We start from the raw sequence: 24,251 nt of genomic DNA on the forward strand, positions 1-24,251 counted from the left end.
TTGAAACTACTGTATAATTATAGATTGTATACCCCGGCTTATTACTATAATATCATCTCGAAGTCCAAACAATTAGAATCACTACGTGGGTCAAACTTCCTTAAAAAGTCAGTCCCTTTTGGGGTCTAAAATGAAGTGACCCACATTTTATACTCACTTCTACATAAGCACATTTAACATAGTCTCAGCATAGCTAAGTATATTTTAACAAAATCTGTATTGCATGTCCCTATGTATACTTTTTTCAAAAGTGATCAGAGTTATTCATTGCTTTTATTAAGCTTAATGGGATTCTACATTATAAATTCCCAAATCCATAACTCATGTATAGTGTAATAAGTGAATATGTGGTGTCATTTATGACCTGTACTGTTGTCATTAATTTCTTCTTTCCCACCCTCCACCCCATTGCTCATCACACAATTAAATGCTTTCTTTGAGACATTTTTAAAAATGTGCTTGTACTTTCCATACAGAACCAAATAAAGAGAAAGAGGCCGGAACTACACCAACAAAAGGTGAGTTGCGGGGAAGGGGAAGTGAGGCTGAATTCAACAAAAGGAGGTCAGTAGAAAGAGGTCAGTAATGACTGCCATGGTGGTCCTATAGAACTTCTCCACATTACCTTTCATCGGTGTGGTTTAGAGTTCTTCTGCATCTTACCTGCATGACCAGTCAGCATAATGACGGGCGCTTTGATCAGTTTTCATGATACACCTTTCTAAAAGAAAAACAACAATGATAAAAATATCACAAGCATTTGTTGAGATGCCAGCAAATCAATTGGTAGTTTCCAAGTTACCATGTGCATGTGAAGGAAAAGAGTTATCTGGTATTCTTGGGATTGTGCCAGTTTGGAAAGTTATCTGGATTACACATTTTTTTTAAATGGAATATTTTCATGTTACTGATGAACTGTTCCAAGTTTCACTAGCAATTTTTTAAGGCTAGCATCTTATTTTGTAACATTGTATATTTGCCTAGATTTATATGATGGCTTAAATATATTGACAGTACAACCTTAAGCAAACATTATGTTGATCCTTATTGAATTGGAAACTCATTTATGATTGTAATATTATTCTATTTTTACTTTATATGAAGATAGTCCAGTCTTAGAAAGTGAATAATCTTTATCATGTACTACTTACTACTGTGGATCCATGAAATATTCATTCCTTTGTCTCTCCGTGGAGGAAGGACCAACTGTCCTAAGCTAAGGAGCATTACCCTTCTACAAAAGAAAGTTTTCACAGATACAGATTAGAGAATTCTGCCTATATGTTTGTATCATCATTTTTAAAAGTTCCTCTTTTATTTGTGGATTGAATAACACAGTTTAAATTTTGGAATAACGAATTATTTCTTGATTGCAATATTTCTTTTTTTTTTTTTTTTGGACACTACTCAAAAGCATGCTAAGTATTTCTTTGTTCTTACTATGTCATATTTTATTACCTAATTCCTATGGTATTATTGTCTCCTATACATTAGTAATATGCTTTTTTCTTTCAGTACATTGGACCTCTTTTCTTCAGTTAACTTGAATTTACAATATCATAAATGAACACATAATGTTGGTGCTTTTGTCCTTGACCTTCAGTGGCACCCATGGATAGTAACATGAATAGTAATCCTGGCCACATGGGCTACAGTCTGAAGGTTATTTGCTTATGGAATGCAGACAGTGCAAACTTCTAGAACTCCTTCCATAAGAAGGGTTCAAGGATGTTTAGATATCCTGGCTGAAGCTATTGAAACATTATTCTCTACAAGGCCAGTGGCATACCCCTCTGTTTCCAAATTTAGAAAGGTGGTTGGACCAAGCTGTAAGGCTCAACCAACAAAGTAGATGATATAATACCAGAGGGCAAGCTGTCGATGTTTAAACAAAGCCTGTGCCTGACCCTTAATGTGAAAAGTCATCATTATATTTGTATGCTTAAATGAGAAAATGCCTTCCTATAAGTTAAAATCAACCAATCAGCCAGTCAACTAATCAACAAAAACTCTTCTCTAAACACAAAACCCAGTATGATGAAAGAGCTAGACCAGATGACTAGGGAATTTTGAAATTAGCAGCACTTTTTCTGACATTTGCAGAATTAAGCAAGCCCATGGCCACATGCAGTCATGCTCCCAGCCACATAAACGGCCATGGTTCTATTTGCTCTCCATGACTAGGAAGTAAATCAGTTTAGGATAGAAAGTGACATCCCTAAATAAAGAAGGTAGATGGATGGAAGTTATTTTCTAATACACAGTCCTCTTGAACTATTACTTACTTTCATCAAGGAGAGGGAAATTTCAAAGAAAATGCTATGTAAAAGGTAGACACAGTAATCACCGCTTTATGTATTTCCCTAGTTGAGAAAGAAGGTTTGCATAAGCATAAACAGAATTGACAGGTGTAGCAGACCTTTTCTTCAGCCTTGACTAGAATGTCCCTATCTGCCCTTCACCCTCCCTCAGCCCTCAGTTCATCTCATTGTTTTTTAACCTGTCAATTCAGGTTTCACTCCTCTGTGCAGCTTTCCTGGACTGTCTTAGCTGTCTTTCATCTGCCCTTCCTCCTCCTGATTTCTCTTGGACCTATGGCCTCTGGCATCAAATCGCTCTTTTCTCAACTTAATCACGTATTAGTGGTTCAGTCCTTCCCCTAACAGGTTTCAAGTTTTTTGACAGTCAGGCACCATGTCCTAACACTTCTTCGGTCCCCTTAGCTCATTTCTTCCAGTGTTTGGCAGAGAGCTGCACACGGCAATCTCCTAATAAATACTTGTAGAATGAATGAACAATTGAATTTCCAGGCAGGCTTAGCTATTTGGTCATATAGACAGTGGTACCCTCGATAGATTTTTATTTCCACTTACCATGTTTTCTGGGCAGGAGTATGAACATCCCCCACACTCTTGAGTCAGTGAGATTCAGGATGAGACACTGGTGCTATGCATCCCCAGAAGAGATGGATGATTTTTACTGTGAGGCCAACTCACTTAAAACCATTGAGAATGGCCACTCCTGGATATTAGTACATTCTCAGCACTTAGTCTTCTATCTAATTAGTTGAAGTATATTCAGTTAGTAGCTCCGAGACTGTCACTACTAAGAAAATTTTGCACAGCAGTGTAGACTTAATATTTTTCTCAGGTTGCCTGGATCTTTCTGGAACAATCTGGAAACGTTCTGAAAATTTTTTGATAGCCGCAGAATGTTGCTTCATTCCTATATCAATCTTACAAGTAGTGTTTGAGGTTAGATTTGCCAACTCTTTCACATTTACTAAGAGTCTCTGTCTGGGAAATAGCTGATTTCCCAGGAAGGGGTTTTAATATTTGTTTGTTTATTTGCTTGCTTGCCTCTGGAGTTGTCCATCCAGCTACCCTGTTCCCTAATACTGATAACTTTGTCCTGGAATTGAAACAATAGAGATGACAATATAGAAATGTGTGTAACCAAGCAGCAATACCAGAAATTAGATGCACAAATCCCTTTTAGAGTGATCATACTGGGAAGCAATGTCTTTTTAAAATCAATGCTGCTATGGCTTAGAATTCTTTCAGAATAACACAGATGGCAAATCAATGGGGTGCTAGGTACAGGTTCTTTTCTACATGCTCAGTGGGGCCAAAAGATCTGTCTTTTATTCCAATGTCCATTTATTCAGCAAGTTTTCACTAAGTGTCAGCTCTGTGGCAGGCATGGGTCTGGCTGCTGGGTCCTGTTCTCCTGGAGCCAACTTTAGGGAGCTTTGGAGGGGAGAGCACCCATCAGCAGAGGACAGTGGCTTTCAGTTTTGGAAACAGACAATTGTCATGGAGGGCCATGTGTAGAGAATAATGTTGGTGATCAAGTGGGATCATACTTTTTTTTGGCCAGTCAACCTTGTACACGTGAACACAGGGTAATGAGATTGGGTCTCATCTCCACCTTAACACCTGATCCCACGGGAAGTTCAAAGCTGGTCTTGGGAGTGATTCCAGGTGTGCCAGAGCATTAGCATCAGAGACTACTTTGAAAATCATTATTCACTTCAATACCTAAGTTCGGGCATTTAAAAACAATTTTTTTTTTAATTTTTGCGTCTTGATATATTTTGGTAAGCCCAAATGGGATATTTACTGCCTCTTTTTATTTTTCTTTCAGAAAAATATTCGCTTTTGGTAATCACTGCAAGTGAATAAAGACGTAATTTCTTTTTTCCAGGCATTAACTTCAATATTATCCCATAAACTATCATGAATGAACCTTGTGCATATTAAAGATCTCACATAACTTGAGATGAAGAGCCTTTCATTTGGCATGAGTGTGGCTGGCAAATGAGGAAGTGAACCAGCGCAAGCTCTAGCAAGTTTTCTCCTAAATGATGTGATCCTTTTTTTAAATTCAAAGAGTGATTCCAATTTTTTGTCTTCATTTAGATCCCTTTTCTGCAATAGCATTGTTCTGGTGTTTTTAATTCACATGCTAACATTTTTTTGTGTCATTTTACCTTTAGGTATCAGACAACCAACCATCCAATGTACTTTATGCTTTCTAATTATATTACTTCTTTGTAATGATCTTTGTTAAAAACTAATATCACTGGGGTGCCTGGGTGGCTCAATTGGTTAAGCATTGGACTCTTGACTTCAGCTCAGGTCATGATCTCCTGGTTCATGAGTTTGAGCCCTGTTTTGGGGCTGATAGCACAGAGTCTGCTTGGGATTCTCTCTCTCCCTCCCTCTCTGTCCCTCCCCCACTCTCTCTCTCTCTCTCAAAAAATAAATAAACTTTAAAAAAAATGAGAAGAAAAAGTACTACTATCACCACACATTTCAATTTTACGACACAGCCATTATAAGATACAACATTGATTTAATAGATTTGGAAAAGAAAAAGACTCAATAAATGTATATATTTACTGTAGGATGAATCCTGACTTTAGAAGTATCAAGGTGCAAGGGACGCCTGGGTGGCTCAGTTGGTCTAGGGCCCAACTCTTGATTCTGCTCAGATCCTGATCTTGAGACCCAATTCAGGCTCTGCCCTGAGTGTGGAGCTGGCTTGGGATTCTTTCTCTCTCCCTCTCTCTCTGCTCCTCCCCTGCTCACGCTTTCTTTCTCTCTCAAAAATAAATAAATAAACATTGAAAAAATAAGAAGTATCAAGGTATGAAGGCATGTGCCTTTTCATTAAGAAAATATGATCGTAGGCGCCTGGGTGGTTCAGTCAGTTAAGCATCCGACTTCAGCTCAGGTCATGATCTCAAGGCTTGTGGCTTCGTGCACCATGGTGGGCTCCATGCTGACAGCTCAGAGCCCGGAGCCTGCTTCTTATTCTGTGTCTTCCTCTCTCTCTGCCCCTCCCCCGCTCATGCTCTGTTTCTCTTTCTCTCTCAAAAATAAATAAAGGTTAAAAAAATTTTAAAAAGGGGTTCCAGGATGGCTCAGTCAGTTGAGCGTCCGGCTTCAGTTCAGGTCATGATCTCACAGTTTGTGGGTTTGAGCCCCGCATTGGGCTCTGTGCTGACAGCTCAGAGCCTGGAGCCTACTTTGGATTCTGTGTCTCCCTCTCACTCTGCCCCTCTCCCACGCACACTCTTTGCCTCTCAAAACTAAAGAAATGTAATAAAAAAAAGTTTTTAATTAAAAAAAAGAAAATGTGATCAATTAATCAAATGCCTCCAAACATGATGAATTCATGTCAGCTGTTGATATTATTTCCTTACATACATGATTGTTGTTGCTGCTGTGGTTAATTTGGTCACATGAGCCAATGTTTTCCACAACTGATTACTATGCTTGAGGAATTCAGAACTTGGTCGCAAACAAGGTTAAGTGGTTAAGTGAGGTTTGTTGAGAGTCACATATACTTTAATTTCATGTGCTTTTTGGTCTTTTTAAAAATCTCATCAATTGTCCCAAGTTTTGTATGACTTAAAAATTAATTTAAAAAGGCAATTTATATCAACCATAGGTAGAAATTATTTTATGCCGAAGAGAATGTGTAGAATCATAAGAATCTATATATTCTATAATCTCTAGAGTTCTCTCCCTGCATTCCAGATTTTACATGTGTCCCCCTAAAATCCCAAGCTTGTAATATGAGACAGAGTTTTTCCTCTACTTTCCAGGCCCTCTTCTCTGGGAACTTCAGTTATTTAAAGAACCGTTTTTATGGTTTTACAAAAAGTGCTATTTTCCCATGACCTAAGGACAAGTAAAATTCTGTGTTGGTAAATCTCCCTTCCGTGAGCTAGGGGAGAGTGTCTGGTGTTCCGGTCTGTGGTCTTCAGATATGTCGTATTCTGAAGACCCCAAAACAGATGTTTTTCATCGTCACTGTAGTGACTTTTAAATAGAAAAAAAGAAAATACGACTTATGTATTGTATTTTTTGTTCTGTTTTGTTTGAAAATGTTCTTTGTACGATGCCTTGGCTTTAATATATGTGTTGTGGAACTAGGCACAACCCAGAACAGTTGGATATTCTGTTTCCCTTCTAGCAGTAGAACCTGTTTTTCCATAGTAAATAAGAAAATTAGATCTTTCATTCTCATCCAATTCAACCAAATTCAAGCAGGCACCTTTTTTAGAATTTAAGATGAGGATCCAGCATCTTAACTACATTCTCCAATCTATGGGATGCCAGGACCAAAGCTACTTTTGAAAGGAGGGAATCATAAAATTTGTCCCTTGTCAATTATATTTTCTAGAACTTCAGTAAAGTTGAACATTTATGTACAATGAAGTGCCAATTGGGAGGTAATTGCTGTTTGGAAGTAATGTGGGACCATCCAGAGTATCATTTCATGATACTTTGAAGCACTGCTTTAATATGTGGGGCCTTAATAGTCTAAAATAATTGTGAATGTCCCTCCGATTAGTTTTAACATTTAGTAGACTCTGAAACTACTGCCCATCAAATTTCTGCTCAACAAATGGCTTCTCTTTTCACTTTCATTTTATGCAAGTATGTAAATATTCTTTTCTCAATTATTTTGCATTCTAAACAATTAATTCACTATGCACAGTGCACAAAGCAAACTAGCAACCACAAAAACCTGTATAAAATGTTCATTTGACTCAAAATGGTTCCAGCTTCTAGTTTCTAGTTAAAGAAGCTCCTTCCCAGGATTTGGTTCAGTTTTAAAACTTCATTTTCAAGAATTTTGACAGGACTGGGGCACCTGGGTGGCTCAGTCAGTTGAGTGTGCAACTTCGGGTCTGGTCATGATCTCACGGTCTGTGAGTTCAGAGCCCGCGTCGGGCTCTGTGCTGACAGCTCAGAGAGTCTGGAGCCTACTTTGGATTCTATGTCTCCCTCTCTCTCTGCCCCTCCCCTACTCATGCTCTGTCTCTCTCTCCCTGTCAAAAATAAACATTAAAAAAAAATTTTTTTTAAAGAATTTTGACAGGACTTTAAATCAAGATCCTTTACATACTTCAGTAAATAAAAGCCTTCGAATAGGTTACAAGAATAGAATACCAAATAATGAATTAAATGCATGACAAATGATACAGAAAAATCTCAAGGTATTTTATTTTTGGTTATGTAAAATTTTGATTATCTAACAATCATCTGGAATAGCTCAGAAATACCTATACCTCCCCAAATGCACGGTTTTGTGGAATGTTAATGGATGTTCCAGGAGAAAAGGATTGAAAAGTGAACAAAATTTGGGAAGGGCTAACTGCTGTATCATTTTTGTCTCCACCCCTCAGTGCCAGTGTCCATTAGCATACAGAAGTCTGCGATACCCCTCAGTAAGAGCACATCCATACAATATAATAAAATACATTTGACTTTATTTAGCTTTTCCAAGCTTTTTTGACCCCAGAAAGTTTCCTCTGAAGAATCCCAAATCCCAGTGTTCAGTGAATCCCTTCTTGTATTTTGAAGACATGACATCAAGTTTCTTGACATATTACATTAGTTATTTTGTAAAAAGTAATAAAACATATTCCTGTTCGGCAGTTTTAGAAAAGAAATCTCAGGCTAGTAAATAATCTTTGTAGTAAATATTCTAATAGTCTATATTATGTATAATTATATATAATATTATATATTATAATTATAATTATGATATATTATATAAAAATGTGCTATTTTACCTTTTGTCAGGAATTTTTAAGCACTTTAAAAGTAACAGCCATGTACATGTATTTTCTGTATCCTATTTTATATAGTCATAAGTTTTTTGAAATTCACAATTATTCTAGTGTTTTAAGTACAAAGATTATTATTATTTACACCGACATTAGTTTTTACGCTTCGAGAATGGAGGGGCAGAGGTTCAGATAACACTGAATGCCTATTTAAGCATCTAAAATTATATAGACCCTTTGAAATTCAGTTTAGAAAAGGAGAATATTCAGTGCCTCTGCACATGAACACTCTAAAGCAATTTTGTTTTGAATTTTACAAATGTGTTTTCATAAATATTTTTTTTAATTACACAGCATTTGGCCAATACCAATATAATCATGAGGAAATGCTCACAAAGTTCCTAAAATAAATATTGGTAAACTTAGTAAGTTTACCAGTTAAATTAATTAATCATTAATCTGATTTATCTTAATTAATCTTAATTAACTGGTTTATCTTAATTAATGTAGTTAGTGCTGTCTTTTGTCTCCTAAATATAAAAGGGGAATTAGTCACAAGGTTTTGGGGGGCAGGAGAGAACAAATTCTCTTTTTTATGCTTTTTTTATGCTTATGTTCAAATGACTGTGGCATGCAAATTATATCTGACACTGACTTTAGTTACAAAATAAGAACTCTAAAACACCTGTGTTGTTGATTTTGTCAAGGTTCAATTTTTAGCATTAATTTTTTTCCTAACCTACAGTCACATGAAATTTTTGCACAGAGCTCCATTTCTTAATCTACACTTTCACTGGATTGCTCTATTCTCTCACGTTTTTATTTATTTTTCTCTTTGGTCTGTAATACTGAGTTTAATCTTTCAGGTACCGAGTCTTCTAAGGCTGACTCATCAGTTCAGGGTGTTTTGTGTGTTCTCTCTTTTTTCAGCCTTCTCTTTTTGCAGGAGACTTCTCCTTTGCAGGACAAAGTCCTTTTCTTCTTGACTTTTTCTTCCTATTTCTTGTTTCAGATGAAGAGGAAGCCTCCACGCCTAGTGCCGTGCCTCCAGGTTAGGATGATTCCAACTCCTTACCCCCACTTTGTAATTTATTTTTAATTGACAATAAAGAAAAAGAAAAGGCAGAGAACCTTGATGAGACAGTGTGCAAAGCGGGGTCACCAGCGTTTGCCTCTGCCAACACCAGCAGGGAAAACTTGGGCTTTAATGGTGATTTTTTTTTTTTTAAATGAAAGGAAACTTTCTTTGTGAAATAAATAAGATTAGTAAATCTTGGGTATGAATTTTAAGGACAAAAATGTTTTTCTTTCATTTCCAGCTATATGTCCTTGTCCCCTGTTCTTTAGATATTTGAATTCTTTTATTTTATTATTGTTCTTCTACTAATCTTCCAAACAAGCTGACTTCTATTTTTTTTTCCCCAAGACGATTTCTAGTTTTTTTTAACCATCATGAGGGGAGACAGGGTTTAGGGGAATCCAAGAAGGTTGGAGTCAGCTGTCCATTTTCACCCCTTGCCCTTGTATCATCCGAATCACACTTTCCTTTCAGGTGTGGGTAGTCGGGCCCTGGAAAGAAAAGATTCAGGTGAGCGCTCGCCTGCAGTAAGGCGTCCCGACCCCATCCTAATATAGTCACTAATGACCTCATTTCTTGAAGCTGTTTTAATTCTAATCTTTGTTTTATTCTGTTTGTAGCTTTTTTAAAAAAGCAATATTTTATTACAAATCTTCTTACAAGAAAACTAATGTATTGAGAAATGATTAATTTTGCATGACACACACACACACAAATACAGGAATTTAGCCACATATATCACAGATTTGTTTGTTTTATTGTAGATATCATTTTTTTAACATTTAGCAAATACAAAGAGATCAAGAAACTGAAAATCTCCATATTGGGGATATGCTAAAGTTAGAGAATAATTCACACTTCTCTAGAACTTTATTACAGTTTGTAAAAACCTCCAAATGTATCTTGTCAGCAGTCACTACAATTTTGTGAGGTCGTACATTCACTCGACAAATTCGTGTTAAGGGCTCACTACAATCCCACTGTGGGCCTCTAAAGGGACAGGCACTTTTGCAGGCACTTGTGGGTACACAAAGGAACAAAACAATACAAATTCCTGCTCACTTATTCCAAATATGAATGGCCATAATTCATTCTTACCATGAATATCACAGACATTCACATGCGCGCACACACACACACACACACACGTAATCATGTAACTACATTGTATAACTTCATTGTGAAAATGATGATTTCTAAGGATAGCATGACTGATACCTGAAAACTAAAATAACTAAATGTACATTTCCTTCTTTTCAAGAAACATTAACAGAGAGTTGGCAACCCATGCATTTTTTTTTTCCAGTTACTAAGTGGCTGAAACTGAACTTCTCTGCGTTTAGCTCTTGGAGACAGAGGGAAGGAATGTCTACAGTTCTCTCTCCTGCCCTCCTTGCTGGAGTTGACCACTGATTAATACCAGCCTAGCACTTGGAGTGCAACCTAAAAAATGAAAATAAACTTCACTTTCAGCTTCTCTCTCTTCATGGGAAAGCCTCAGAGTTGATTTTTCTTTTTCTGTTTTTCCCCCTTTGCAGGATGCACCTAGTATTCTTGGAACTTGTGCCTGCTGGTCATGATCCGTTACTTAATTGTCAAACTACCGCCTCATTTATGCAAATCCAATGGAATCATCTAATCATATAAAAGCAAGGAATCTAGAAATATCAGGCTAGGTCTGGCCCTAGCCCTTCTCAGTTGACCAGCAAACTGATTTTTTCCTTTAGTCTTTTCCAGTTCTGTTGTTGTATGGACGTGGCACATTATAGTCATTCACCTATTATGACACAGTTCTGCTTTAATATACTTCCCATCATTATTTATCTGTTAGGGGACAGACAGGACGGGGAAACTCTGGCTGCCAAGAAACACAAAGTAACAACCTACCTGAAAAGTTTTACTATTTCTAGGAATTAGAAAATGTTCTATATGGAAGAGGCACCCCTTGTAAGAATGGGAATCTGTCACTCTACTGATGGCTCCAGGGGAGATGGATGGAAAGAATGATGTTATATTTATCCAGGTTTATTAGACAAAGAAAAGCTTCAGCATTGACAAGAACGACAAACCCAGGTAAGTCTGCCTAAGAAGGATGTGGCCCTGAAATGATCATTTCCTTCCTTTATTCTCAATAGAATGGTCTCTTGGCGAGTCGCCTGCTGCGGAGGAACAAGACAAGCAGAACGCCAATTCCCAGCTGTCCACCCTCTTCGTGGAGAAGCCTCAAACAGGATCAGTGAAAGTTGGTGAGTGCCAAGCATTAAATCTTGCTTTCCTTTTGAAATGGAGGTGAAATTCACACCACATGAAATTTACCATTTTAAAGTGAACAACCAGTGGCTGTTCGTACACTCAGTGCTGTGCAACCACCACCTCTATCTCAACATTTTCATCACCCCAAACAGAAACCATGTACCCCACTAAGTAGTTACTGCCCATTCTCCGTCCCCTACCCCTCCCCAGCCCCTGGCTAATTTGCTTTGTCTCTATGGATTTCCCTGCTCTGGATATTTGGTGTAAATGGTATCACACAATATGTGACCTTTTGTGGCTGGCTTCTTTCCAATAGCATAATGTTTCCAAGGTCCATCCAAGCTGTAGCATGAGTCAGTACTTCATTCCTTTTTAATGGCTGAATACTATTCTATCATATTTATATACTAGATTCTCATTTTTCTAACCTGAAACGGAGAGTGAAAGCTATCATTTTAGGAACGTTTAGCACATAGTTGTTGAGTTCCTAGACTCAGGAGTCAGATTGGGTTCAAATCACTTTCCTCATCTGTAAAATGGGAATACTACCTGTGAGATGCTTTGAACAATGTCTGGTGTATCTTAAAGCTCTGAGCCAGTTTTGCTGTCATTGAGGCATACTCATTCCATAAGATGATTACAAATCTGCACACACACCATATGATAACAAGTAGTATCTCAGCAGAAACTAGTGGGATAGAGGGTTCACTTTGGAGACATTCATTCCAAAAATATTGATTACACACCTCCTGTTTTAGACACTGTCCTGAATACTAGTATAACATGTGAGAATTCAGAACTTACAATCTTTTTAAAAATTTATTTATTTATTTTGAGAGAGAGAGAAAGTGGGGCAGGGGCAGAGAGAGAAAGAGAGAGAGAGAATCCCAAGCAGGCTCAGCACCATCAACACAGATTCCAAGGCAGGGCTCCACATAACAAACTGTGAGACCATGACCTAAGCCAAAATTGAGAGTCAGATTCCTAACCAACTGAGCCACCTAGGTGCCCCAGAACTTACAGTCTTAATGGGAGGAACAGACAATGAGAAATTAAACAAACAGATAATCACAAAAGCCAACTGCCATGAAGGAAATAAACAGGGTGGTAAGTTAGAGAGGACCTAGTGGTCCAGGAATTTTCACAAAATAAGTTTTTATAAGGAATATATTGTGATCAGAACAAATGAGCCACCTAGCTGACTGGTTATATTCTAAAATGACCTCTTTCAGGTCTAGAATATAGGAGTACATTGCATGTGGATGGAAATATTTGTTCCCCTTGTATTTCTAGAAGACACCAAAGTGCTTGGCTGGATGCTAGGCTAGAATTTTTATGTCCTTAGGGCCCAAAAATCAATACAAATGGATAAGTAGTTTTATTTTGAAAAGATCAATTTTATTTAGTCACATTTAGTCATGTAAATCCAGACTTCCCATCATCTTGCCTAATAAAGAGGATGGAAAAAATCCATACATTTGTGAGGCTTTCCATTTTTATTTCATTTATACATGATAAAGCCAAACAAAAATTATTTCCTTATTAACCCATTGCTCCTTTTCTGCCTCATAACTTCAAAAACAGAACAAGTTGGAGTACCCTAAGAACTCCTAGGGCATGCATAAAAAGTCAGGGCACCAGTCACATCACAGCCTCTGCTGGGCAATCCTGTGTAACTCCTTCCCGCTGAGAGCAAAACTAATGGCACTTTTTACGCCACAGTCTGAATTGCTTGTGCTTTTTCTAGGTGAAAATATCACCTTTATAGCCAAAGTCAAGGCTGAAGACCTTCTTAGAAAACCCACCATCAAATGGTTCAAAGGGAAATGGATGGATCTGGCCAGCAAAGCTGGGAAGCACCTTCAGCTGAAGGAAACCTTCGAAAGGCAAACCCGGGTATGGCCCTTATCTCCTGGCACAGGGTTCAGTTCAGTCATTCCTTCTGTGTCATTTTGAGGTTCAGCTTTGAGAGATTTCAGCCCCAGAAAATTCTCTAGAGTTACCACTCCTAGTGCCTATACTTGAGCCTGGTTGCCCTGCTGTGCCAGAGGCTGGGGAGCACATTGACCCCTCCTATGTTGACAGCACTGTGCTGGAGCTCCCAGATAAAAAACAGTAAGCCAATGCTGAGGAATTTCAAAAATACTTGAGATGTGATGGTAGCTTCTGTCCATTGGCAAGGTGGGGCTGAAATATGCCGGATGCATTTTGTTGCAGATGTACACATTTGAGATGCAGATCATCAAGGCCAAAGAGAACTATGCAGGAAACTACAGGTGTGAGGTCACCTATAAGGATAAGTTTGACAGCTGCACATTCGATCTTGAAGTACATGGTAAGAAAGTCTTCTTGTCTGGATAGATGTGGTTTTTTTCCCCCATGGGATGTGAGGGGATAGAGGAGAAGAGGGTCATTTAATACTATGAGATTTTGAAAATAAAGTTTTCTTTCAAACTGTGTGTGTTTCTGATTGTGGTAGTCTCAGCAAGCCTGCTGAGTTAAATTGTTATGAAGCAATTTAAAAATGGAGTTTCAGGGGATTTTACTGCTAGGTACCTCTTGTCCATGCTATCTGTATTCCTTCAATCTTCTGGATAAGGGCTGATGCCATTTGTTCTTCTACTGAATGTGCCTGTTTCATTGGGTCAACTTATTCCCACTCAAGTTTGGGGGATAATTTCATATGGTACCAAGGATGTCAGGACACCCAGGTGGAAGGGAGGATTTCTCTTCTAAGGACTAATGTCAGATGGGGAATTTCTCCATCCATATGTTCTGTGTGCTGCCCAGAGTGAATTTAATAGGGTAAATGTAAATGTGTGCATGTAGATTAGGAAAAAAACACTTCTATAAGTATACAAACAGAAAGTTGACTTGGCGGCAAAGATCATAAACTTAAGATGAATCCAAAGTGTGATAAAGCCACAAGAAACAAAGCTGGTATAATTTAATACTGGGCTATAACAAGTGGAATAGGATCTAGGCTTAGAAAATAACACTACTCTCGCAACATGCTACTTGTTCCACATTTAGAGTAATGTCTTTGGCCATGGGTACCATACATCAACCTGGTTCTCTTCTGGAGTAAGGTACCCAGCAGGATGAAGAACCCAGAAACCACACCCTAATCAGCTGAATATGGTGTGAACGAGGCCAGGCATCCATAACAGATAAATAGGGGAAGTGCTGTCACACAAAAGTGTTTCAGACAAATTAGAATCTAAAGGTAGGAGTTATGAGGAGGTGAAAAAAAAATTTTTTTTTTACTTAACTTCAGCATGAGTTCTTTCATTAAAGCTATGTACACAGCCTGGAAAGAGTATGAAACCCCATTTCAGGAGACGCCAAGTAAAGCCTGGGTGATCATGGACGTGCTGTAGAGATTTCTGTATCAAGTGGGAATCTGGTCCTGAGTAGGGCCTCTTCAACCTAGCCAGGAATCTCTGAGAATCACCTGAAGGGATTTTGAAGAGTATTAATTTCTGGGTGCCTGTCCCTTATCTGGTGAATCAAAATCTCCAGCAAGGAGATCAAGAAGCTGATTTTTTTTTTTTTAAATTCTTTAGGTAATTCTAGTGGAAAGGCAGGTAGAATGACAGCTAGATATGGTACCTCCTGTAGTCCCCACATCAATTCTGTGTGAGGGAGGATGAGGTATGATGCCTCAGCAGCTCAGCCATCCAGGAGGAGAGCCATCCCCCACTCCACCTGGCGTTTCTTCCATCTGAGGAATTCCCACAGCCTGGAAAGGAACTGAGCACAAAATTGCCTTCTTAATGGGTATTTATTTTATTGTTTTCTTTCCTTTCAAAGAATCTACTGGGACTACTCCAAACATTGACATCAGATCTGCTTTCAAGAGAAGGTAACTTCAAAAGGGGAATGTAGGTAGCTTTGGTATAACGTGCAAGTGCAGGGTTTTCAAACACATATTCCCTTCCTCCACACTCTTGTCTTCCAGATGAGAGCACCTCTTCACTCTAGTCAAACATACTATGTATCCAAAGGTTAGTGTTCTAGAAAAGCTGTAGGTTTAATTTCAAATCAGATGTATACTGATCATTTTTTAGATTATTCTGGTCATAGTGAAGCTCCTATTTTTTTGAAAACACACTTTTAGTCTCTTCACGTGTGACTTTGTCCTTAATTACATTATTTTCCACCAAATGTCCAAGAAAGATGTATAATGATATAGCATCAGTTGAGTGATGTCAGAAAACTTTTATTTATATTGCTTTTCATCTAGAAATTGCTTATGGAGCCATTCTCCACAATTAAGTAGTGACTTATTGAAGTTAGGGCTATTTAAATATTGGATTATTAAATGAAAGACCACTGAGTTCATTAGAATAAAGAATACTGTAGAAAGGCAAAATATAGATACCCATTTGATTTATTTTGCAACTGCCAAGGCTGAAAAATTGGGGGTTGGGGGACATGGAAGAAAAATGAAAAACAAAAAAAGTTCCAGTCTACAGGAAATGTAACTAGCCCCTTCCAGACATTATCTTACTCTCTGTACTTAATTTTTCCATAGTGTAAGTTCATTAATGAGAGCAAATATTTTGTTCTTCTTAAGACTGAATCCACTTAGTTTTGTTGATAAGGAAAATCATCCCAACCTATCATAAAGCAATGATTTAGTCTGTTAATAAAAGGCATATTTCTCTCCTAAATTATGAATAAATGAAAATTTTAATTAGTTAAAATATATTTAATGTTACCTGATCAATAAGTTGTTATTTTTTTTAAGTCATAAGTTCAAATCCTATTACTTTCCTTCCACCTTCCCTTTCTCCATGATCAGCAAATGTGTAGGTCTAAAACTATGCTCATCCTATGAGCATAGTTCTAAGAGAGGGAGACATAATCTACTAAGTTTTGTGCTTTAAAAGAATAGAAATGTGTTTTCTTCGAAAGGTCTTCTCTAAATACCTGCTATTAAAGAAATTTTGGGAACACATTATTTGAGTTTAATTCTTATAACTTACGTGTTATACACACTGTTTTTAAACCCGCAGACTCTTTCCTTAGAAACCATAACTAACATTTGTAAAGAGCAGGAAACAAAATCTTCATTAAAAAATTAAACATGTAAGTAAATATGTAGTGCCATTTAAATGTCAGCTCCATAGCTTCTATTTAGAGTTTCTATGAAATCATGAAGGTGGCTGCATGCCTAATTTAAGATGCATTTCTCTATAGGAAAGTATTCCTAGTAAAGGGATCATCAATAATTCAAAGTCAAATTTTTGAAAAATACATTTGAAAAGGTATAAATATCAATAAGAAAATGAAAAGTTTATAATGATTTCCCTTTAAAACAGAAAGGAATGCATCTTTTAAAAAGCTCTGCACTAGTTCCATTTTTGTTATGTTGGTATCACATTATCTGATTCAACTATTGATGGACACAAAGAAGTTACCTTTGAATATAAGCTCTGTACTTATATATTTGACACTGGTATACTTCGTTCTCCAAGCCAATCTCTGACATCAATAACAGAGATCAGCAAAAGTCCTTTGCTTTTTACACAGGTATGTTTCTACAGCCCCCAAACTTGGAAAAACAAAGTACTTTGTGTTGCTTGGCTTAAGTGCATTTGTGTTACTCTGTTTTAACACAAATCCAAGCAGTTTTATATATGCAATCTACAAAAATGTGTCTTCTGAAATCATAGAGTAACACAAGCTCTTCATGTTTACTTTTCCACAAGTACATACCCCAAAATTTAAAATGTCACTTGTGTGAAAAGAAATAGTTTGTGTTGATTTAGTCCCATGACTTGTGTGCCAGTACAAAATTGCATATACGTTATATGTAGAGTGTTTGGGGGAAACTGTTGTGTATATGTCTCAGCATTAAACCCAGATTTGCTTTTTTTTTTTTTGTTAATGACAGTGGAGAAGGTCAAGAGGATGCAGGGGAGCTTGACTTTAGTGGTCTCCTGAAACGTAGGTGAGAACCGAGCGATGGAGTGAGGCGCTGTGGCCTGGAAATCTTTTAGACACTCACTAAGAGAAGTCAAGTTTAAAGTGGATGTTTTTTGAAGAATTTCTCATTTCTTAAAACGTGTTTCGCTTATAGAATATAACACAGAATCAACTAAGAAAGAGACAGAGAAACCACTGCATACTAATCTGCTAAAGATTTTAGTTGATGCTTTTTAAACTTCTTTTTAAATCTTTCATGAGTTTCACATGTTTTCTTATTTGGGGATGAGGAGATCTGAAAACTGAGGCAGAAGACTTAAATACCTAGAAGCCTCTGATTTCTCTAATAATTTCTATCATTTCAAGCATGATCAAATAACTAGAGCCTCTATTCTCCTGCCTTTGATATTTTACCAAAAAATCAGTTCAGTTTCACAATTTTGGTAAAAGTCTGCAGGTGTCAGTGTGTGTATATATATATATATATATATATATATATATATGTATATATATATATATATATATAATGTTTTTAAAGGAAGACCTATTTTAAAATAGTATTTGTGATTGTATTTCATCAAATCTAAGACACCATTCATTTTAATATATGTGTTTTATAAATCAGCAAGCAATGAAAACATTGCTCCAAAGTGTTTATTATGACACATTATTGATTATAGGATACATCCTTATTTTAAAAATGTTTAGAAGTCAAAAAATATGCATTTTAGAGATAAAATAAATTAGTAAAATAGAAATAAATGTTTAGTATTATCAGTCACACTCCCTAACATTGTTCTCTTACAATAAAATTTATAGATTTCATTATGGATATTCAGTACATAATGATTTTATAGGATTTCTCCCCATATATGCATATACATAATCATATAATGTATTATGTGTTTTGTATAAAGCTATACATATTCAGATATTTATTATAGCACAACTAAAAGAAATTGATATTTGCTGAGATTTTATTTACCTATCAAATGTGCAAATAAATCATAAAACTATGATTCTAAATTAATAATATATAATATTGATATCAGTTTTCATTAACTTTTCAGGTTCACTTTTTATTACTTTTAGTGCTTTCTATGGTTACTAAAGAAATGTGTATAAATACACTTCACAACAAATTACAAGTAGAATAAAATGGACTTGTGTCTGTTCTCAGTTCAGTTGGATGGCTTTATTCAAGTCCTTATGAATGAAAAATTCCCCCAGGTCTAAAAGTTGAGGTTGAGAACAGAAATATTAACAGTATTGTTAATATTTAATAATTTAATAAATATTGGTAATTTATTAATTACCAGTGGATATTAGCCAATCAAGAGACGTTGGCAGTATCAAATATACCTTTCCCTCTTTGGCTACTTCAAATAATCATTAGTCTCAATAATATCTATTAATTCCCCAAATTTATTTAAAGCAATAGTATATGAAGTGACCCTAAGTGAAACTTACCCTTCCTCACTTTACAGGTGAGAAATCAAAGACCAGACCTATCAAGTCACTTACCCCAAGTCATACAGCTAGAGACAGGGCAGGGACCTAAATCCACGTTTTCCTCTGAGGCAGCTCATTCCATATAAGAAATACCACACTGAATCTACTTTGGAAGTTGGTGCTTCAGTTTATAATACAAATTGACACTGTAGGAAGACAAGAGATTTTTTTTCCTCCTGCAATCATTTACTCAACCAGGAAAACACTAAGTACTTCCTTTATGCCTTCTGTGTGCCAGTGCCTTCCAGTGCCTGGAATGCAGAAAGGGCTGTAATACACTTTTGTGGGAGGAAAAGGTGGTGGTAAAAATATGGATGTGGGTCTCAACTCTCCCAGTTACAAACTGCATGACTGTTCAAATTACATGTCCTCTCTGAGATTTGTTTTCCACATCTGTAAACGTGGAGAACAAAAACTACTTGAATCAAATGTAAAAAGCTGGCTCATAGTAGGTGTCAAATATTCACTCCCACCAAAAATGTGACATTTTCCTTTGAAGAGCCTTTATTCATAAAAAGACATAATACACACACACACACACACACACACACACAAATCAATCAATCAAGATGTAATACAATAGATTATTAAACACCATGCTCTGATTAAAAAGGAAAAAAGAAAGAAAAAAGAATGACTACTAGTAGTTTGTAGAGTCAAAGAAATCTAATTAATGATCAAAATTACTGAAGACAAAATGGGCAGCAAACATGTCTCCAGTTCTCACTTTCTTTACATCCCCTAATTATGATTTTGACTCATAATTAAATTGTTAGCCTAAGACTATATTCATTTAATATACTATACTAATCACCATTATAACTTTAGAAATCATTGTGTTTTCCTACTAATTTGTGAATTGCATGTGTTTTCATTGTGGCAATGACACCATTTCTACTCCAAGAGTGTGTGGCAAAATCCCTATCAAAATAAGTATCTTTATATCTCTCTACAACATCTCTCTACAACAAAAGATCTCCTTGACCTGAACAAAACTGGAGTATTTCAAATAGACATTAGCTAAATTGGAATAAATCTATTAGGCAAAATCTTGTTATGGGATATTATATATATATATATATATAGCAATTATAGAAATTTTATATAGAAGAAAACTTTCAAGTATATATATATATAGAAATTTTATATAGAATATAAATATATATTTATATATAAATATATATTTCTATATATAGAGAGAGAAATTTATATAGAATAAAACTTTCAAGTATATATATACTTGATGGTCCTAGTAAAGTACAAAGCAATCATAGAAATTTTATATAGAATAAAACTTTCAACTTGAAAGTTTTACTCTATATAAAATTTATATATATTTAATATATATAATATATATAATATATAAATTTATATTATATATAATATTTATATATATATAATATAAAAGTTATATTCTATATAAAATTTCTATGATTGCTTTGTACTTTACTAAGACCATCAAGTTATAGAAATTTTGATGTAGATGAAAGTACTGTGAATGTTATATAGGTCTATCCCAATGCTTGAAAAGGAATCAGTAGTGCCTATAGAAGACGAATTTCTCTCCTACTGTAATTTAATATAACCATGCAGATAGGGCCATGCACAGCCACCATGGTAAGTAAAGATCTATTCTGGATGAGTTAAGGTAATGCTACAGGTAGAAGCCTTGACCTCACATTCAAGTAAAAAATAATGAATACTTCTCCTTGCAATTTGGAATTGAATTAAGTAATAGAAAAAGATGGACTAGGAAAGAGGTTACTGGTGTGTGTATACCAAGTTTGCTAAGATTAAGAAGATAGTAGAGCAAGGTGTATTTTGGTGTTTTAATGAAAAAAAAATGGTGAGGATGATTGGTTTTATGAATCTACCAACAAAACTGACTTAAGAAATCACACTGACAACAATGATCTTTATACTGGCTTCCCTTACATAAATATTCACATCATGGATCCAGGTATGTCTTAGTATTTGACTTGTTCTTCTTGCTATTTTAATCTAGTTTGGTATCTTTATATCCTTTTAGCAGTGTTGGGAGGATACTCGAAATGTGGATGTAATTCTTCTTGGTTGAAATACAAATTTAACACAATGTAATATGGCATATTTTTTACAGTGAGGGGACTATTTAGGCTGGAATACAAAAAAAAATAGAGCACTAATAAAGTGGTTGAAGAAACACATACAAAGACTATACATAGGTACACAGACACATTTTAATTGCAGTTTTCCAAGACTTTCTACAAAATATTTAAAGGATGTATTTGAAATTTAGACTGCTTTCAGACAGTAAACCTAGTAGATCTGGCAAATTATTACCAATATTCCAACTTCAGGACAATTTTCTTAAGCTTTTCAATTTATCTGTGTTAATAGAGTGTGTAGTTATTATCTCAGTGACATATGAAAATAATACTTGCGTATTGAGCTTTTAAGAGGCACATTTCCCTAATGGTGTTATCTGGTCCTTCCCATAAAGGTTACTGACAGGCCAATGACCTCCCACTTCCTTCCACTTTCCAGGAGATTTGCCTCAGCATCCTCCTCCACTGGGCAAAAAGACTTACACAACAATGTAAATTAGATATTTAGAAGTCATCCTTGCCTAACGCCACCCTAAATTCTATGTTGATATTTATATTCTCCTCTCCTTCCCTACGATTACAATCCAGTATTTTCTCAAAAAGTACAGAAACAGGTGTAATTAATGTGACAATGCAAACACATGTAACCCATCATTTGCTAACATGATAGCAAGAATCTGTTTTCTCACTGGTGTTTAAGATGTGTTGACCAGTTTTCCTGAAAAATCATACCCAAACCAGCATTATTCACAGTAAGTAGTCACTGTAACGTTTCCAAATTAACCTGATAAAAACAGTCAACTAAGTCTTTCTTTAAAAATCAGGATTATTTAGCCAACAAAGTAAATCAATTTAAGTTACATTTTGCTTTTAAACTAGTGTTTATTCTTGATTTTTTCTTTCATTTATTGGTTTTAAAATAAGGACAGACAAGTGTACTTTAAATCTCATATCGTTCATGTCCTTTATATTTTCCGTATGTTCTTTAGTCAGTGATCAAAATTTGGGATCACAATTTTGATAATTACACTAAGAAGTTATTTTCCCTTTGTTCATGGGACCTTAGCCATTTGCTTTAAAAGTTTAACATTTAGGGGTGCCTGAGTGGTTCAGCCGGTTAAGTGTCTGACCTCGGCTCAGGTCATGATCTCGAGGTTCGTGGGTTTGAGTCCCACGTTAGCTCTGTACCGACAGCTCAGAGCCTGGAGCCTGTGGTCTCCCTCTCTCTCTGCCTCTCCCCAACTCGTGCTCTGTCTCTCGAAAATAAATAAACATTAAAAAATTAAAAAAAAATAAAAGTTTAACACTTATATTTTTATAATTCATACCCAACCTGCTTTCAAAAAATTTCAAGACAGTGCTTTAAGATGAGATATGAGAGCATTTTTGGCCTCATTTTCCTTTTCTCCTGCCAATTTAGAAAAAAAAAATATTTAAAAAAGTGAATGTATCCACAAAAATCATATTTAAGAAAAAAACAAAAAAAACCATTCTGGCAGTGTCAATTTTTTTTTTGTATATAAAACAGCAAAAATGGTTAGTGTACACATTTACTAATATGGTAGGAAAATGCAATTTGCAAAATCCTAAGATTTGAAATACTTATTTGTATGTACTGTCTTCACATATAAGCTAAAATGTATACAATGAAGGGAGAAAGAGATCATTTTTCTTTTATAGACCAATATTTAAATCTTCTCATTCTTAATCCACTTCTCCGAATTATTGCAGTTGCCTATAGCCTAGATGTCAACTGATCTTAAGTTCCTCAAAATCTCACCTTCTCTTTAAACTTTCAAGTTGAAAATAAGTAAAAACATCTTCAGAACACTTCCTGATACCTTTCTCTCTCCCTAATATTGTACTGTTAACTAGGAAAGCGAGAGCGTCAATATAAGCTCACACACCTGATCTTTAACTATATGGAAGTTTCCTTGAGACCGCGGCCTTTAAGTACTCAGCCTTTAAAAAGGGGGACTTTTAACACTGAACAGACAAATCGGTACCATACTCCAGCCTTTCTTGTGCTTCGGGGCCGGTGGGCGGCTACTAAACTAGGCAATGGTTCTCCCCGGTTAGGGAGGTGAAGCCTCAGGAGGAAGAACCCGAGGTAGACGTGTGGGAGCTGCTGAAGAATGCGAACCCCAACGAGTATGAGAAGATCGCCTTCCAGTACGGCATCACCGACTTGCGCGGCATGCTCAGGCGGCTCAAGCGCATGCGCAGAGTGGAGAAGAAGAGCGCAGGTGAGCTCTCCTGGGGGAGGTGGCAGCGGGGCCAGCATCCAAAGCGGACCAAAGAAATGACGGCGAACCCCCTGCAGGGATGCTTCCTGTCTCTCTCTGGGTTTGGGGCGGGGATGGATGGGGCGGAATTTGCAGGGGTTACACTTCTTACCTTTGGCTTTGGGCGGAGGAGTTCACTGCTCTGCACATCAGTAGCTATGAGGGTAGCAGGTAGCTAGTGAACACTTAAGGTAACGGGGATTGACTTTACAAGTACCTCATACAGCGTGTAACAGAACAATAAATATCTTCACTCTCACTGGGAATTTCTCAGTGGCCCTTTCTCCAGACTCCATATCTCCCTCACTCTGAAATTCTTGATTATTACTTATAGTAGATTCGATGTCTCTTTGTTTTGCCATCATATTCTTCCACCCATTAAATGGGGACTGGGGAATTCACTTCTCACACCCAGTGCGGTTGTAAAACAGCTATGCTGCTCCCTTGAGATCTGAAGTGAATGGATTTTGTTGTGGTTTTAAATATCTCTGAAAAAAATACTTTGAGATGTTGAAATTTAAAATTTACAGAAAGAAAAACAAGAGCGACACATTTTAAACTGATCATAAGCTCTTCAAAGTTTCCTATATTTGGTCATGGTCAGTTATCCGTTTTGTGACACATCAAGGTAACATATCAATCCTATTATTGTTTACTGTTTGTTAATGTCCAAATAGAATTTATTTACTTATTTAGGCACCCAACCTGGATGTCCAAGCAGAATTTGAAGTCTCTTGCCATTTCTTTTAAAAAATCTGCCCTTTATTTCTAAACCTCCCTGTAAACTGGGTGAGAAACGGACCCAGAGAAATATAGAAGTGTTTTGTTTTTTGCTTTGTTTACATAAGTCAGCCATTCCCACTATTTCAAAACTTCAAAACCTTAGAAGTTTAATTCTTGAGAGGTATCTGAGATGATATAGTCATCACAAACATGTTAAATGCCAAAGTATAGAGCCAGCTGATATCTCTTTTCCCCCACACTGGCCTAATTCTTGCCATTAGCTCTGAATT

The 24,251-nt window shown here is 36.3% G+C and overlaps 1 protein-coding gene across 9 annotated transcripts in view; it reads left to right on the top strand.

Annotated features, from left to right (window-relative positions):
- The window catches only part of MYBPC1 (myosin binding protein C1), an 86,910-nt gene that overhangs the window by 19,224 nt on the left and 43,435 nt on the right, over positions 1-24,251 (top strand). For 6 of the 9 annotated variants that reach the window (XM_045062233.1, XM_023257370.2, XM_045062229.1 and 3 more), the window contains exons 3-11: positions 477-518; positions 9,102-9,140; positions 9,642-9,677; positions 11,303-11,413; positions 13,168-13,316; positions 13,638-13,755; positions 15,234-15,285; positions 17,323-17,379; positions 23,033-23,199. In XM_045062233.1, the coding sequence (XP_044918168.1) occupies positions 477-518; positions 9,102-9,140; positions 9,642-9,677; positions 11,303-11,413; positions 13,168-13,316; positions 13,638-13,755; positions 15,234-15,285; positions 17,323-17,379; positions 23,033-23,199 (771 nt within the window). The remainder of the gene's footprint in view (positions 1-476; positions 519-9,101; positions 9,141-9,641; positions 9,678-11,302; positions 11,414-13,167; positions 13,317-13,637; positions 13,756-15,233; positions 15,286-17,322; positions 17,380-23,032; positions 23,200-24,251) is intronic. The other 3 variants (XM_045062228.1, XM_045062234.1, XM_045062230.1) reach the window with 2 other exon arrangements.

Source organism: Felis catus, chromosome B4, assembly GCF_018350175.1.
Source record: "Felis catus isolate Fca126 chromosome B4, F.catus_Fca126_mat1.0, whole genome shotgun sequence".
In the NCBI taxonomy this organism is placed as follows: Eukaryota; Metazoa; Chordata; class Mammalia; order Carnivora; family Felidae; genus Felis; species Felis catus.